General features: G+C 39.6%; 2 protein-coding genes across 4 annotated transcripts in view; both read right to left on the bottom strand.

The window, feature by feature from the left end:
• LOC146985264 (filamin-C-like) overlaps window positions 1-2,834 on the bottom strand; it is a 28,212-nt gene extending 25,378 nt beyond the window's left edge. Inside the window, exon 1 of one of the 2 annotated variants that reach the window (XM_085778132.1) lies at window positions 2,013-2,834. In XM_085778132.1, coding sequence (XP_085634258.1) covers window positions 2,013-2,388 — 376 coding nt within the window. In that variant the 5' untranslated portion in view covers window positions 2,389-2,834. The remainder of the gene's footprint in view (window positions 1-2,012) is intronic. The other variant, XM_085778131.1, reaches the window with a different exon arrangement.
• Window positions 2,835-5,001: 2,167 nt separating this feature from the next.
• LOC146985263 (uncharacterized) lies at window positions 5,002-16,486 on the bottom strand. Of its 2 annotated transcripts, XR_015035962.1 has the most exons (8): window positions 16,410-16,486; window positions 15,017-15,319; window positions 12,973-13,090; window positions 11,125-11,401; window positions 10,133-10,264; window positions 8,528-8,640; window positions 5,319-7,038; window positions 5,002-5,285 (listed from the first exon to the last, which is right to left on the bottom strand). XR_015035962.1 is itself a non-coding variant. In XM_085778124.1 (7 exons), exons 2-7 carry the CDS (start codon window positions 15,291-15,293, stop codon window positions 7,026-7,028), a joined length of 930 nt encoding a protein of 309 aa, XP_085634250.1. In that variant the 5' UTR covers window positions 15,294-15,319; window positions 16,410-16,486; the 3' UTR covers window positions 5,002-7,025. The 2 variants fall into 2 exon arrangements, 1 of the variants encoding a protein (XP_085634250.1); XM_085778124.1 differs by having other exon boundaries at window positions 5,002-7,038.
• Between the last annotated feature and the right edge of the window lie 780 nt (window positions 16,487-17,266).

Here is a 17,266-nt window from a genome sequence, read left to right as displayed (position 1 = left end):
TTCCCCAAGCCCCTTTTTCTTAGACAGCTGTCTGGCTGTGGACCCCTGACAATCTGTCATCCAGGCACAATGGTCCTCTGAAGACAGCGACAGCTGGGGATATGTGGAAGTGGATCCCCACTCTGCATAAATACCACTTGGATTTCAATTACCTCCAAAACTTATAGCACTGGAGTGTGATAAATCAAACAGACAGAGTTTAGATTCATTCACTGACAGCAAGCACACAGCTCCTTTTCTGAAGTTATCAAAGGAAACGTTTGTCTAACAACCAGTTTTATATCCACTCTAATATCCTAATTCAAAATCCTTTCGGCCAAGCAACACTGTGGAGTAGTAGAGTTTAATGTTACATTGGCTAATCTTGTGTGATACACTTCAGTTAATTCAGCAAGGAGGACACTTTGCCAGCTGTTTATCACAGGACTGTTTTATTGAGGCTATTTATCTTTCCCTAGATCAGTGGATCCTGTCAGGGGGGGAATGTTTGATGTGTCACTGTTTGACTGGCACTGACAGGTGGCACAACGTGGCACAGTGTAGTTTTGCTGCCACCCTGTCTGGCTTTAAGGATAACTGTGTGGTCAAAGAGACATCCATCAAATGCTATCTAATTACACACTGTGACATATGTGCAGCTAAACCTGTTTTAGTGTCTCTAGGTCACTGAAATAAGTCTTAGACATTGTATTAACAGGGCTGCATTGCCCCCCATAAGACCTGCATTCAGGAAGAGGGTGTTAGGAAGTGAAATTCAGGAACTTCTTCTATTATCATGCCCTGTTTCTGTCAAAACAGTCTGACCTAGTGTGTCTGCATAGCTGTGTCAACTTTGCCAGACACTCACAAACATATTCATTCCTCCACACATTATCCTTGGCACAACTGCTGCAGACTTTGTGGTGATATCTGTGATTGAGACTGTCATGAACAGTTTGACTCAGTGCCATGTCACACACAAACATTCAGTGTGTGTCCAGGTGAGTCCTCACAGTCTGCTGGTCAAAGCCTCAGTCATGCAGGAATTTTCACTCAAGTATGTGGCAGGGTCATTATTATTAACCAAAACCCAAAAAATTAAACAACCTTTCCCTGTGTGAGTTCTATTGCAGCCTTTATCTCAAGGAAATTTAAATCAAACGCAATAGGACTTGGTTATTTGTAAGTCCAGTTCCTTGAGATAACTATGACCTGGACAAATGAGAATATTCACAGGCTTATTGCTGCCTACAGCTGTTGAATTAAGCCGATAGCTCTTCATACTACAATATCTCTGCTTTCCAAACCATGCTCCTAGTTCTGCCACAGCCATTCAAAGGAGTTGGCATCCTGTTCCCTCTGCCAGAGTGAAGCCTTCCTGTTGTGTGAGTGACCCTAGTAACTTCTGCTGTCTGTTACTTCAGTCTGATCTCCAAAATCCCAGCAGAGTTAATCCTCCACCTCACACAAGTTGCTGGTGGGTCTGTGGACAGGAAGTGAATGGCAGCGGAGAGCACCCACTGAGTTATTCTGACCCTGGACCTGTCACTGCTTAGTTTGCTCGCGTGTTTGTGTATAGCAGCAGCATGACGTGTGTAACCGCTGTACTCATGAATACATTGTGTCATTCTCATTAGCATGGTCCTAGTGAATTTCCAGCCTGTCGTTGTCCTGCAGCTAAAGTGCACTATAGAGCCACTAGGCCATTGGCCCTGACACAAGTGAGTGACCTCAGTGACACCTCTGTAGTAACTTTCCAATAAGCTTTTGACCTCTGGCTGTGAAAGACATATCTCACCGCCGGCTGACACCTGGTATGATAACATACCAGCACAACAGCTCTAGAATGCGTTTGTGATAATGTGACAGTTTTAAAAATATAAAAATGTATGAAATACTGCACTGCATTTTATTCTGCTCTGGACACACACACTGTCAGTGTCCTTCATTCTTATTAACTCTAAGAATAGCCTGGGCACTTTTTTATGTTATATACTGACATTAACAAAGCCATCAGAGACCAACCAACTTACCTATGGAGACCAGTTTGATATGTTCTCTGTCCAGGAACTCTAGTGCCACAGAAACATTTTCCAGTTTCATCTGACGGAAGTTCGGTCTGTTGTGATATTTTCTGTACATTTTCTTCTGGCTCAAAACTTCCAGGAGTGAAATGAGCTTCAACCCATCACTAAAATCCTTCTGCAAGTCGGTGACAGTTTTGTTGACGCACTTGAGGTGCTCGTTGCACCACCTGGTGAAGGTGTTCTGTTGGATCTTCTTCCATGGCGCGTCCTCAGCCAGATCCTTCTCCGTGGCCGGCATCTCGTCGTCCTCGTCCTCCCCGAAGTCGGTGGCCTGGTAGTATTGTGGAGGCAGCTGCTCGTCGCTGTAGTTATTGCTCATCATGATGGCTTTTTCCGTATCCACTTTTATACCCCGGTGACACTTACTTGTTAAATTGTGCGTTCGGCAGCGCAGAAAACTTTAGCAGGTTGATGGCAAGGAGGAAAGTTCAAACTTGGGGGGAGTTTAAAAAACAGCCTAGAGACTTTTCGGATGCACTTGCGAAGAAAGCACTGAGGTCAAGGCAGTGATGGATTAAATTATTCGGATTTACAACGTGCAGGGCAGCTGGTCGTCGCTTGTTTTAATTGGCACCCTCCTGACAAGTCGGTCCTTTCTCATATGGCCCCGAGAAGAATGTCGCTTTTTGAAGAATGGCTCTTTAGTGGCAGGTGAGCTGGATCAGCACTGAAGGAGTTGACTCTGAGCGTACTCTATTTGACTGTTGAGAAAGCAAAGACAGGGGTTTATAAAGGACCCCCGGGCGACGTCACCCAGCCTCTGTGATCATAGTCTATTTGTTAATCCATAAGGATAACAGGAGTCGGGGTCGGTTTACGGGGAGGATGGGGCAGGGATTGGTCAGACCCCGGCAGCGCAACAGTTGGAGCATGCTCCTTATTTTTAGACGCTCCTATTTGGGTGCCTGGGGGCTGGCTCTTATCGATTGTTGTGGATGTATGTCATGCTCACGGTCCAAGTGGCTGAACAATTGAGCTAAAAAAAGAAATGTAGCGTCCCTGTCCCAACAGATTGTCAGTTTACAGTGAATAATTAGTTAATCTGTACACATCAACATCCCTTGCTGATTCCACAGAAATATACAGTACTGTATTATAAGACATCCTGGTGAAGTAGAAGAAGCAACTGCATAATGTCTATTTCACATATCTGCCTTTGAGTGAAAAAGCAAAGGCCAATCAAGCTGGGGTGGGCTGTGGGAGGATATTTGAGGTTAAATGAAACTGTTATAGGCATTAACACCCAATCAAATCCATTTTCATCACCAACAAGAAAATGAATAGGAAATGTAGTGTTGGCCATGTGTTAAGTCACCAACTGGAAACAATATTTTTTCACTTTGATTCAAAAATTCTTTAGCATATTACACATGTAAAGTGGTCTATTCATATCCTTTTTCTTTTTTCTTTTTTCTTTTTTTACGAGGGGCAACAAGGACAGAAAATGAGTGGTGAGTAAAGGACTTTTTCTGAAATGAATCAGCTCCAAATTATTGCTGCAGCTTTTCTGACTGTGTGTTGTGACTCAGCAGTCAGTGACATGGCAGTGATACCAGATACCAGAAGCAGCCATGATGAAGTAGTGGTAGGTAAGAATAACTGTGACACATGCAGAAAGCATTCTAGGGATACACAGACAGGGGTCTCCGTGTGGGTCCACTACCAAGTAACAAGATACTTTAAATATTTATTTTGTTCATTTAAAAAAAAGAAAAATAGCAATTTGTTCTGTTCACAATTACTTTGTCAAAGTATGAATCACATAGACTGTAAAGTCACCAGTATTGAAATGATCTCTGTCATGAGAGTTCAGGCCAGTATGATTGGTTGGTTGTTGTTTGGCCACAAAACACGTCTCTTACAAAGTGCATTGTCACAAAAATGTTGAATTGACTTGTTGACAATTACAGTTCTCATTACAGAACATCAACATCTTTCTATTTGAGTTGGTTACATTGTGACACAACTGTCTATTTCGACATACTTCCCCCACTCTTGAGAGTGATTGTTAACTATATGTGAATAAAGTGAAAACCAAATCACAAAACTGTAGGTATCAGTTGACATTGTGTGCATGAATGGCAAATGGCTCTTCTCAAAATCAGCTATCTCTTCTATGAGCTTTCCCCTGTTAGCCTGTCAGTTGAATAAAGCTTATTACTATTCAAGAAGGGATTTGGGGTGAATTTTTAGGACAGATAGGCCAGAGGCCAGTTTGTTAGAGTTTACTGGTGATCTGGATCAACATTCTGACCATTGAGACACTTCCTTTCTTTCATCATAATCCTGAAAATAAAATGAGACAGAAACCAGATTTACAATTAGTGGGGAATATTTCCAGGTTCAGATTCGAAAACTAGTTTGACTTGTACCTCCAGTGACTAAGAGATGTTTAGTGAAGCATCGTGCTAATTGTACCCTTTGACTAGTTTCTCATGACTCATCCATGCTACTTTTACATGATTATCTCCACCTAAATGTTGCAAGTTAAAGTTAAAGTTAAAGTATACTTTATTGCCCCATGAAGGGAAACTTGTCTTGGGTGCCAGGCCGCTACATTGCACACGTCCATCACAGTAAGATATACAACTATAGATCCATCGTAATACACAGAACACAGTCACACATTCACAAGTTGTGGCGGTGGAGTAATGAGATTAGTTTTAGACATCTCATCAGGAACACTGATACATCAGTTCCCGCCATCTGAAAATTTGTAGTTCTGTGAGCTCACGTCTCTGGAGTGAAGGTTATTAATATCCACACAACCTATGTAACATGATGCCAGCGGAGAGAGGGTTCTCACTCAGGTTGACTGCCGTTGATTTCATGAATGGGATTCCATGACACCTTAAACCCTGTGACTGTGATAGCTGCTGATGCCACCTTCCAGGAAAAGAAAGCCCTCAGACATCATGTGGGATGAGTATGTTTATTTTTAAGTCATTTACAGTACAAAATAGACCTTCAGGTAACAAAATAGCCACAATTGTATTGAAAGCAACACTGCTATTAATATGAAAAGCAGCAATCTGAGCAACACTGTGCAATATAGAAGCTTATGAGACTATGATAAAGATAATATTCATGAAACATTGATAAATAATATCCTGAATCTAACAACATTCATGTGTACTATTGCAGTCATTGGGAATTTATTTCCTATTGCAAATCGGTCAGTTTAAAAGACAGTGGTTACATTTGCAGTCCAGTGGCACACTCTCTCCTTAGTGTATGTTCATATGCAGAAACATCACTGGCCAGGCATTGCTAAAGTTATGTTAAATGACAAAAGTTTCAGAAACTATTTCACTACATTGTGAAATTAGATCAAACGTTATCTAATTGCATGCAATGACTATACCACCTTTGAACTTAGAGGTACGGGAGATGATTAGCAACGATAGTTGGTAATGATGTCACTAGACATTTACATAGCATACAATCTTGCTATCAAATATACGATAATCTTTCAAAATATAATAAACTTTCTACAAAGCTAGTACAAATGGATTTAAGAAATATCTCCTCTCCCATAGTACTATATGTAACATCTATTTACATGAAATACAAAGTAACATAATCAGCATAAGCAACATAAATTATATATTGTGCTTCTTGATAATTGTAGCATGCTTTTTTGCCCTAAAAGATTTTTCACAAAAAAAGGTTTCACAAATGTAAACAATACTCTGGGTCCTTCCACATATACATATACACATATATATTTTATAACTGATGCTTAGACAAATAAAAAAAAATCTGACACCTTCTTATTTACATTTTTGGGACAGCGTCTAAATGTCTAAATACCCTCAAAAACAACCCACCATGATCATTCACTTAACCTGTATCAGGAGTTTAATTGTGGGTGTGGCCAGATGCCAATCAGTGTTGATCATATCTGCAGTGTCACATAAAGAAAACGTAAAATGTTGTAAGTAAGGATTTGTTGTTAGACACACACTGTGTACCTTTAGAAAACCCTGCAATCATTAGGCTATTGATTAAGAGCAAAACATGAAAGAAAAAAAACATTGTCTTTATTTAAATAAAAAAAAAAAAAAAAACGTTATTCATTTATGTCAGGTCAATTATCACAAGAATTTGAGGCATGTTACTGTATCTCCATTGACCAGAGGTGATGTCAGCTAGAACATTAGCTTCTCTGACAGCTGCTTAGTAATGTTAGGCTATTTGATGGTATTTACAATGGATATCACTGATATGTTGAGCGGGGCAGGGTAACAGTGGCAGGATATGTTATTCAATAATTTTCACCTCTGATTTTTGTGCATTTATTGCATTTCGTATTTTGTGGGATGTAACTGATGTAACTGTAGCTAATTGCAACTTATAAACAAAAATGTAAACCTTTACAATTTGTGAGGGTTCTCAGTGAGTTAAATATTCTGACTCCAGACATTGTTATCTACCAGAGACAGCTATGAACAATATTTCAACAACCAAATAAATAATTGTTAGATAAACTGAACACTATTTGGTGCACATTAATCATTAAAATGAATTCTATCTTATTGTTTAGCTAAAGAGAAAAAAAGATCACAGAAAAAAGAAAAAGACAGACCCGCTCACATTTAGTGGAGTGAGGTCATTCCTCTTGTGGGCTCTCTGCAGGTCATCAGCATAGCAATCTTCTCATCCAACACCATTAAAAAGAGACTGAGAGCATCATTCTCCATCTCTGGGTGCATGTAGTACCTTCTCATTACAGACAAAATTTCCTGTACATTTTCTACTACTAAGTTGTCAGCTCTATCGAATCTAGAGAATTCCAGTTTAGTCTATAGACTGAGACACCGAGGGCCGGTCTGAAGAAGTCTGTCCCTGTGCAGCCGCTGCCAAGTCCATGTCAACATCGAACAAGAGCTCTGAACAAGCTAGTCATCATTAGCAGCACTGCTGTGGCTGCAGTGACAGTCAAAATGGAGTTCCAACCTATCTCACTCCCCTGAGGGTAGGCAGGAAAAGAAGAGTGTTAAGAAGCAGTAGAAAGAGTCCATCAGCCACAAATAAACCACAGCCTGTTTTTAAAAGAGCAGTTCCGTAGCTCTCTTACACAGAGCAAGATGAGAAGATTGTTACCATTCTCATGTCTGTACAGGCTTATGTTAAATTGGGAGCTGGGGCCAGGGTGCTATTAGCCTAACTTAGCATCAAAAATGAAAGAGTTGAGCTTGTTTTGTCCACTACGTAATATTTGTGTCTTGTTTGTTTTACCCAGACACAAATATAAAAGCTCTTGCGGGGAGGTAGGCTACTTGCTGTTATTCATTCAGAAACACTAGTTTATGCAGTGTCTATCTCCTCTGCTTTAGCGACAAGTCACTTTGGCAAATGCAGTTGGATTCCAGTTCTAAATAGCAGTTTTGTTTTTACTGTAATTACCGCCTGCAGAAAAAAGGACCCAACCCTCTCCACAGCCAGAATAATGGTATCAATCTTCTCATGTAATTTTTGGCAAGGAAAGAATAACCACATTACCATAAACTATTCTGTTTCAATGTGACAAACTGCCTACCCATCCCATGTCCATGTACTCAATATTCATATCTTTATACTCAATTTCTCAGAGCACTGAGCTGCACGGTGATGCAGTGGTTAGCACTGGGTCAGCCAGGAGGGTCTGTGTTCGATTCCCAGCCCTGGGCCATTTCTGGATGGAGTTTCCATGCTCCCCCTATGCCTCTTCTTTCTCTAGGCACTACAGCTTCCTCCCAATGACAATGGATGGATGGATGGATCTTTAAGTAGTCTATTTTAATTTCCTGAATATAAAGCCAACACTCCCATAGCAACCAAACAAGTAACATTGGTTCCCAAAATCTAAATTTAATGGGTCAGCTCATCAAATCAAAAAATACATTTAGGCTATCTTACAGTTTTGTTATTAGCCACAATACAATGGAGGAGACAATTTTGCTACTTTTGAAAAATTCAACCATTACAAAAATTAGTAATCCACAGAATTGACTCTTAATGGTTTTCGATGGACGTGAAGCACAGTTTAATTTCAGACAGAGTTTTGAAGCTGTACTCATATTAACTGATTGGTCTCAGCTATTAGAATTCACGCATCAGTTGGTTGGCTACCAACTACCTAGGCTACTACCATCCAGTTCAATTCCTGATGGTGATTTCAGCCACTCTAACGTCATATTTCTCAGTTGATACCTTCTGCCATTTTCATGAATGACCAGAAACAAATTTATCTCACCTCTATTGTACTGATGTAGGCATAATTCCTATAGGTAGATGTCTCAAAGCCTGAGTAAATCAAGCTAAACCCCCCATTTGCATTGCTATATTGTATAATCAGTGGTATAAATGGTAAAATTATTTGTAATGATTCTAATTTTTGTTTAATTTTAATCTTTATCTGTGCGCTATAACCACACCTATAGCATGATGTATCAGATAAAAATAGGCTCTGCCCATACCTTGCCCTCTGGGACGCCAGCTCCGACAACCAGCACCAGACCACAGCTACTATTACAATCATTCCTATGAAGGGGATGGAGAGAACAGGGTGCTCAGATGCATGGATGAATCTCTGAGGAGGGAATAAAAAACAAACACAAGGACCATGGAGATGAAGGGAATGAATGAACGGATGGACTGAGGTAGCAAAATAATAAACACAGATAAAACAAATGTGACAAGTAAAGTAAAGGAGTGACATGGTTTGCTGCTTTGTATATAAATATCAAGGGGAAGGGGGTGTGATGGAGTGGTGTACACTTCCTATTAAATAAACAGTGCATAACTGTATGGTGACATGCACATCAAGTCAATGGTGAGCAGTCCTGTGTGATATTTACTGGCTGCATTATGGTGACAAAAAAAGAAAGACATCCAACATGAATGATGTGACTTGCATATATGATGGTATTTTCATCTCCCTATCCTTATTTTCTAGTTCATTTTTTGCTAAATACTTGGTTTAACAAGCTGAGAGGTCATGGACATTCAAAAAACAAGGACAGCATCAGAGACAGGCACGGGTAGACAGTTTGACAGAGCGCAGGGACACGTTATCATGGCTGTTGTAGACAAAACACAAGTTTAGCTATTTATTTTTCACAGTAATAAGTATTTAAAAGAGGTGTTAATAGACCAAGCTACAACAATTTCCAAAACAGCATAGTTTTGTGGTTGTTTTTTATTTGTTGTTTGGTCTTTTCAGGTTTTTTGATGAATATTTCTCTCCCTCAGAGGGTCCTACTGTCCAATCTTTTTAAAATCGTGGGAAAATCAATGTGCTGAACATTGAGTAATTGCAGGCAAATACAGTTGAAACAGATTGCTACACAGTGTTACACTGCGCTGCATTCACAAACAATAAACAAATATAGATCTAAAAATAATGACAATAAATTTGGTCACTGCACTTGAATACACACAAACAATCCATAGTTTCAAGTGTAACTGTGACTTAAGTAAAACTGGCCATGCTGTTAATTATTTTAATTACCTTTTTACCTCTTGATTTCCCTGCATAAGGATTTTCATGCAGCACCAAATTAAAATGAACAGAGGCCACTGTTCAAGTTGAGAAAAAGCATTTTAAATAATCAAAAGATAAAATTACTTTTAATTACTTTGGAACAATATCTGAAGTTCACAAAGTGGTGGAAAGGGCCCAGCAGGCTTGATGGCTGAATGCCACAATTGATTTGTGTTTTTGTCCAACAACAGTATTTAAGCACTGCAATCACAGAGAAGTAAGGACACAGACACAGTGGGGAGAAAAGCTGCTTTCCAGCCTTACTGAAATACTGATATGGGCTGACAGGCCAGGTCAGTTCATATCAAAACATATACTGTATTGCTGTAGTATGAGACACATAGAAAGTGGGCTCAACAAACATGGCATACAGCAAGTGTGATGGGAGGTGTGTTATGTGTTAGTTGACGGTGAAGCTGTAAAAACATATCTTTGTAAGGTTTTTTGTTACGTTTTATAGTGACTGTGAAAATGAATCAGTTACCCTTGTTCTGATACCAGTTGTATACTACTAAATGATCCATATCTGCCCCCTTACCTGAGCCCCCCATGACAGCTTCTCCAGCTCTGCCTTGCAACGCTGCAGCTCCTCCTCCAGCTCTGCTCTTTCCCTCTGACTGCTGTCATATAGAACCTGCAGCTCCTGCAGCTCCATCTTCAGACCATCACACTGGAGGATACAGAGGTCAAACAATCAGGCTTGAAAACAAAATGTATTGTATTTGATGGACTTCAATGTACACTAAATCTAATTTTTTTGATTGATATTTGGTAGCACTTTATTTGACGCCTATCTCTATAACGCATTATAACCATACTTGAGTTATAATGCAGTTATAGCACTGTATAACTATAGTTATAAACACTCATAAATGATCATAATGGTTTATAACAATAATCATAACACACTATAAATCATTTTATCATGACTTATAAGGTCAGGTATCATAATACGTTATAATTGTTAGTAACTCGCTGACAATGCCAACATCAATAATGGATTATAATTATAATGTGTTATAAGTGGCTTATAAACGTGTTTAAATCTCATTATAAACACTCATAAATGATCATAATGCTGTAAGCACAACACATCATAGAGCATTTTATAATGGCTTGTTAGGTGAAGTATTATAATAGAGTTATAATGCTCTATAATGTGTTGTGCTTATTGTTATAAAGTCTTATGATCATTTATGAGTGTTTATAATGATAGTTATACACATTTATAAGCCAATTATAACACATTATAACTATATTTATAATGCATTATCGATGTGGGCATTGTCAGCGAATTACTAACAATTATAACGTATTACAATACCTTATAAGTCATGATAAAATGCTTTATAGTGTGTTATGACTATTGTTATAAAGCATTATGATCATTTATGAGTGTTTATAACTATAGTTATACAGTGCTATACCTGCATTATAAGTTATAACTCATTCTAAGTATGGTTATAATGCGTTATAGAGATAGGCGTCAAATAAAGTGTTTCCGATATTTCTGCTACTTTCCCATGATACCTCTCTCTGAACCTGTGAGGCCTTCTCCTCAGCCTGTTTCAGCTGGTCCCTCAGGGAGAAGATCTCACCAACACCTCCATTGAAGCTGCTTGGTGTCACAGGCTTTCCATCAAATGAAATATTCTTCTGGATAGAGACATCTACCAGGCGACAGTTTTGGGCCTGGTCCATGGTCATGTAGCTCTCTGCCATGACTTCGTCTGTGATGGTCTCCATCTCCTTCCCCTCTGTGTCCTCCCCTGCATCTTCTTCTTTCAGTGACAGATAGACACTGGAGCTGTTGGTGGACGAGAGGAGCAACAATTAATCAAAGATTGATGAAGATGAAACACGTGTTTCAACTAAAGAACCTGTACACTGAAAAACTGGCTCCTGATGTGCTGATAATTAAGTGATTAAATTATGACCATGTGATTATCAGACACATACTGTAGTCAGTTCTATTTCCTGTGTTGTCACATACAGTATGCACACAATCTAATAACACTGTATTTTCAACTTACATTATTTCTTTTAATTGTTTTTCTGTTGAGTCAGCTTTGTAATAATACTACACCTAAGAATCAGTCATCTTTTATTAGTCAAATTGTTTTCTTTCATTTCTTGATAAAACATCAGAATTCGATCTTGTTTTGACTATGTGCCTATGTTGCTGAGGTTTTTTTCCCGGTCCCACACTGTACTCCCCCACAGGAGCATAGTCTGGGATCTGCTTCTTTTTCTCCTCCCCTCTCCTCTTGTTTCTCCCCTTTTCTTCCCCCTTCTTATCGCCCAGTCATCCTGTTATGTCTGTCTTATTGTATATATTGTATGCTGTATATGTACGGACGGGTTGATTGCTGTAATTTCGCTGTACTTCTGTATAGTGACAATAAAAGTCGATTCCGATTCTGGTTCTGAAAAAGTTAAATTGATAGAACAATCTGACCACACTCCATGGATGCTGTCGAATCTGAAGCATCTTAAAATTCTTTGGCTTTTTCTTATTCAATGTCGTTTCAACAATTCAATACAATTTCTTCCTGTTTCACCGATTGTCCCCTCTGTGTCTTCTGTTTCCCTTTTCTCCCTTTAGGACCCTTCATAATTGCGTACAGAGACATTTTGATCTATGTGCATAGTCACACCTCCTGGAAGTCCAAGGTGAATACACCTTCTCCAGACCCGTATTCCATCTCAAATGAGCTTGATATATGGTGGGGCATTAGCTGGACTAGCAGATGATGTGACACATTCGAAAACCCCAGACCAGCTACAGAATACATTATGTGGAAAATACTGTTAAGATCAAGATTGAACTTTTGTGTCTCAAAATTGTTGCTGATTAATTTTCTGTCAGTGTTCCAATCAATGAATCAATTCACACATTTTTGGCAGCCCCGCAATCATGCCCAGTCACATGATCTCGCGGCCGTCAGTCATGATGTGTCAGCTCAAATATTTTTATACATTTTATTTCAACTATATTTATATTTGAGAAAGTGAAAGTATAGAATACAGTTGTTTAAGATTGTGTGTGTTTTTTTAATCATAATTTTAAAATGAATAATAATTAGTTTAAAAAACAATTTTATTACAATTAATTACAAGAAATTTCAGGGGACCCCATTTGAATTCCAGGCGACCCCACGTGGGGTCCCGACCCCAAGGTTGAAAAACACTGAATTAATGGTTTCAGCATTTATATGTGATGCTTCACATCTACTACACTCATGAAACAGGTAGCCAGTATTTTATAAATAAGATGGAATGTGAATTTGTGTGATGAGGTGTTGTATTCCAGGGGGTATGCCCCTCCAGCTGATCCGGTAAGCGCAGCTGATGAGTGAGCAGCCATTGACCCCTCACCATGTCCTCTGTCTCTGCAGCAGCTGCAGCCTCTCAGAGAGACGTCTGTTGTCCTCCTTCAGGGTCTGACACTCCTCCTTCAGCATTCGGCACTCCTCCTTCAGCAGGTCTACGTCACCTAATGGAGCACAGAAGGTCAGAGATGAGGATGTTTTAAAGAGGCAGCAGAGATCATCTTTAGCTTGAGCCTTTAAAATCATTACAACATTTTTAGCTTGAGCCTTTAAAATCATTACAACATTTTAGCTTGAGCCTTTAAAATCATTACAACATTCAAGTTCCACAAGATGAACTTGCAGCTATGTCTGACTTGTTGACAAAACTCACCTACCAGTACTAAAGTTCATACTATACTGTTTGTTTAAAAGACGTACAAAGTTCACTGCTGGACTACACCGTCGCCAGACGGATCTCAACTGTGACTTTGGTTACACTTAGATACAAAATTCATTCTCTGATATGTTGTCATGTAAGAACACAACAATTACACAATATGAGATCTTTCACTCAGTCAGCCCCACCCAAGGCTCAGCTGCAGAGCCCAGTGGTGACATCATGTGTTGGATGTCTATGTCCACCCCCTAATGACTTCATATCCCTGGCATCCACACACACACACACACACACACGTACAGTACGCACGCACGCACGCACACACATGCATTCTGAACACATTCGCACATATATTCCTACCTCATCAACAATTTGAGGCTACTCTAAACAAAATGTGTCCCACTATTTTAAGTGGTTTTAAAAAACCCATAGAAGCACAAGATGTTTGTTTCACTTTCACAAAATAACTGAAAAACTGCTTCTGTAATAACTGAACTGTGATAACTAAACATGGCCAATACGCTTATCAAAAGGTCTAGAGTGACTGGATCACAAAGTAAATGAAGTGCATGAATATGGGCTGTGTAAATGTATTTGTGGGCTGAGCACTTTTATACTTTCACAGTATAAATATAGATTGTAGACCTGACAAAAGAATGTGTATAGCTTACACACACACACACACACACACCATGTAATTTTACTGTATGACTATAAGTGGCCCTGCATTTTTATTTTTATTTCAACCTTTATTTAACCAGGTAAGTTAATTGAGAACCAGTTCTCATTTACAACGACGACCTGGGCAATGTGTCTCTGTAGTGCCTGTAACCCAGGCAATATGCCTGTTGGATAGATACACACATACACACAATGCCATGAAAAAAACAGTCATGTTTAGAGCCATTTCTGAGTGGAATAAGTTGCCGTTAACTACAACTCAAGCAACAAGTAAAGAACGTTTTTTTAAAAAAACAGCTAAAAAGGTTATTTTCGGGTAAAGTCCTGAAAACTCCTGTTTTTGCTGATTTTTTGATTTTTTTTAATGAAATTTGATCTCAGTGTTTTTGGTAACTTGTTATAAATTTGATTGTTGTCAGGTGCTGTGTGTGTGTGCTTGTATGTGTGGGTGTGAGTGTGTGAGTATGTGTAGTTGGGAAATTAGTGTTGAAACTGTATTCATGTATGTATTCATGTAAAATATTATTGTTATTTGGATTTACAGTATATGCATGTTTTAACATGGACCCCAGGAAGAGTAGCTGTTGCAACTTGCAGGAGTAACAGCTAATGAGGATCCAAATAAACAAATAAACAAACAGCCTGTTGCAGGCTGCTGACTCGATGTGAGCATGGAAATAGAGCATTCCTTAACATCACGCCTTGTGTTCATAGCAGCAGGGACAGGGACATGGGCTATTTATGCTTGTAGGGAGCTGGAAATATTCCATGGCACAAGCAGAGACAAGAGGTGTTTGTGTTTTTTAGTGGGCCCTTCTCACAAAGTGTGAGATGAGGTATCCAACCAAGACTTATTGTATTTTGACTTTGGTGTACGGTACAATAAGGTTTTATGGAAGGTGCGGTCTGCAGAAGCCACCTCCACTTTATCTTGCATCCCTCTTCTTTGACATTGACTTGTCTTCCTGGTGTTTTTTCTATTCCATTCATTAATAACTGATCTCCCTCCTCCATCTTGCTCATGTCTCACCCTCTCTCCTCTCAGCCTCTCTGCGCTGACTCTTCATGCTGATCTCGGCCCTCAGTGTGGTGATCTCCAGCTCATACTCCTGGGTCTCCTCGCTGAGGCGCTCCAGCTCGGCCCGCCGGCGGCACAGCTCCTCCTGCAGCGAGGCGATGTCGTTCTCCCTCTCTGCAGCGGCCTCCTCTGCTGCATGTTGGAGAAGGATAACCTCCTCCTGAGCTGCACGCAGCTCCGCCTGGGCTTCAGCCAGCTCGCTCTCCTTCTCCTCCTCCAGACTGTCCATCTCCTCCTGCACAGAGCGCAGCTGGGCTGTGGGGAGAGGAGGAGGAGGAGGAGAAGAGTCATTTTTCTTTATGTGACTCTCTATTGCAAGTCATGATTAACCTTCGCCTTGTGTTAGCTTTCTACTGCCATCTATGGTGTTCTTGTCAGTTTTGACCCGTGTTTTAAATCAGCTTTAAAACACACTGAAAACATTTTTTTTCATCCAATCTGTTTTTCATCTCTTAGTTACATTGTCAGGCATGAACATTTTGGTTTTAATATTTTTTGGTGTGGGTCTCTGGGACTTTTTTTTCAGTATACTCCTTGGCTTCTTGTCAGCTTTCTGCTACCATCTATGGTGTTAAATCAGCTGTAAAACACACTAAAACAATTATTTATCATCCCATTTGTTTCTAATCTGTTGGTTACATTGTTAGGCTTCCTTATCCATGGAAAGGTTGGTTTTGCACTTATGATTTCAGTTTTAACTCTCATTATTGTTCTCATCGTTATAACCGGGTAAAAATTGACTCCAATAATAATTTTATCCAGAGCATTTTAGAATTTTGTGAGAAAAAAAAGGTTTTATTTTGTTTAACTAGAGGTTCCTGACAAAGTCAAAAAGTCTTGATGCTATAAACAAATCTATGTGGTAAGCATTTAAAACCTGAAAACGGGTCACTGGTGACCCCAACACAAGAGAAGGGTTATTGATTATTAGTTGATAATTGATTATAAGTTTAGTTTTTCCGGAATGGAAAGTCGACTCTACCTCTCATAATAATAATAATGAGAGCAAATCTGTCATTTTACAAACATGTTGCTTTGATATTGCCCCCAAATCTGTTAGCCAAATGAGGGCAAGCATTTAACATGTCCCATTCAATTACATCCAAATATACTCAATGCAGCTTGTACTGTCTGCAACGCTTCATTAGAGATAATAGAAATTCAGAAGAAGGAAGTCCTGTTGATTAATGCTACAGTTTATGGTGCAAAGTTACTGACAGACATAAGGTGATGTATATGGTTTATATTATTCCTCCTGTTTCCATACAGTAAATGTTAAATCTAATTAAATAGTTATTGTTACTGTCTAAAATATTTTTTACTGAGGGTTATATTATTTTGTTACCTTGTAGATTCTGGATCTGGCGTGTGAAAGCTTCAGCCTGATGAGCACTGGCCAGACGCTCATCCTCTAGCAGACCTGGAGGAGAGGTGAGGTTATGTGAAAGTTATTATCTCCATTGTAGCTCATCAGCTGGTGGCCCCACCCGTCGTTACCCTACGTGAAAGCAGTTTGTAGTTAGTGTGATAGTGATAAACTCAAGTAGTTGATAATTATATGAAGTGAGAAGCCTACCACCCCTCCCTCCTTTGTTATAATAATAGACTCGATAAACCGCCGTTGATGTTGTGCAATACTCTATCAAGAGTGGTGTGCATGCCGACCCCCAACTGTATACCTTCGACCGCAGTATTAACCCTGTAAATCAAAGCCGTCTAGCCCCTACTGTTGTGTTGCCTGCCGCGTCATGTCCTCGCACATCTATTCCCCCTACTGCAGTGTGCGCCCTGGAATGTAGACACAATGCGTTGCTCTAATGATACTAGTGTGTTTGCCCTCCATCGTGTACAGAAGAAGGAAGTGGATGGAGTGAATAACTAACGTGACTCAGCATCAACGTGTTATTATGCTATTAGTTATGAATATGTGAGCGACCCAGACACGAGTGCTCTAGTAAGAAATCCATAACCTTAGAAATAGGTTCCATGCTCACTGAGACGCTAGATACCGATTATTGGAGAAGATGACTCTATCTGGTAGTCCTATCTCACAACCTCATGTTGTTTATTACTTGCATAGTTATGCCTCATATACTCAGACACTCTCTTAAGGTCTCTCTCACTGTGTGTGTCAAACACTATTTGTCAATGATGATCCCTGTGTGCAGTTCGTCGTTGTCTGTCGCGCCAGTGTAAACCTCC

The sequence above is a fragment of the Trachurus japonicus genome, chromosome 6 (genome assembly GCF_045865225.1).
Source record: "Trachurus japonicus isolate A0001 chromosome 6, Traja_1.0".
Lineage (NCBI taxonomy): Eukaryota > Metazoa > Chordata > Actinopteri > Carangiformes > Carangidae > Trachurus > Trachurus japonicus.
The sequence above is the reverse complement of the archived record's forward strand: the minus strand, read 5'-3'. Positions and strand labels throughout refer to the sequence as shown.

What these genes read in the sequence shown, in the direction of transcription:
- LOC146985263 (XM_085778124.1), bottom strand. Translation starts at nt 15,293, where the DNA reads ATGGACAGTCTGGAGGAGGAGAAGGAGAGCGAGCTGGCTGAAGCCCAG. An exon ending in CTGCAGAGACAGAGGACATG is followed by an intron (nt 11,402 to 12,972) that starts GTGAGGGGTCAA and finishes GTCCACCAACAG; the next exon opens with CTCCAGTGTCTATCTGTCAC. An exon ending in AGCTGTCATGGGGGGCTCAG is followed by an intron (nt 8,641 to 10,132) that starts GTAAGGGGGCAG and finishes TTCCCTCCTCAG; the next exon opens with AGATTCATCCATGCATCTGA.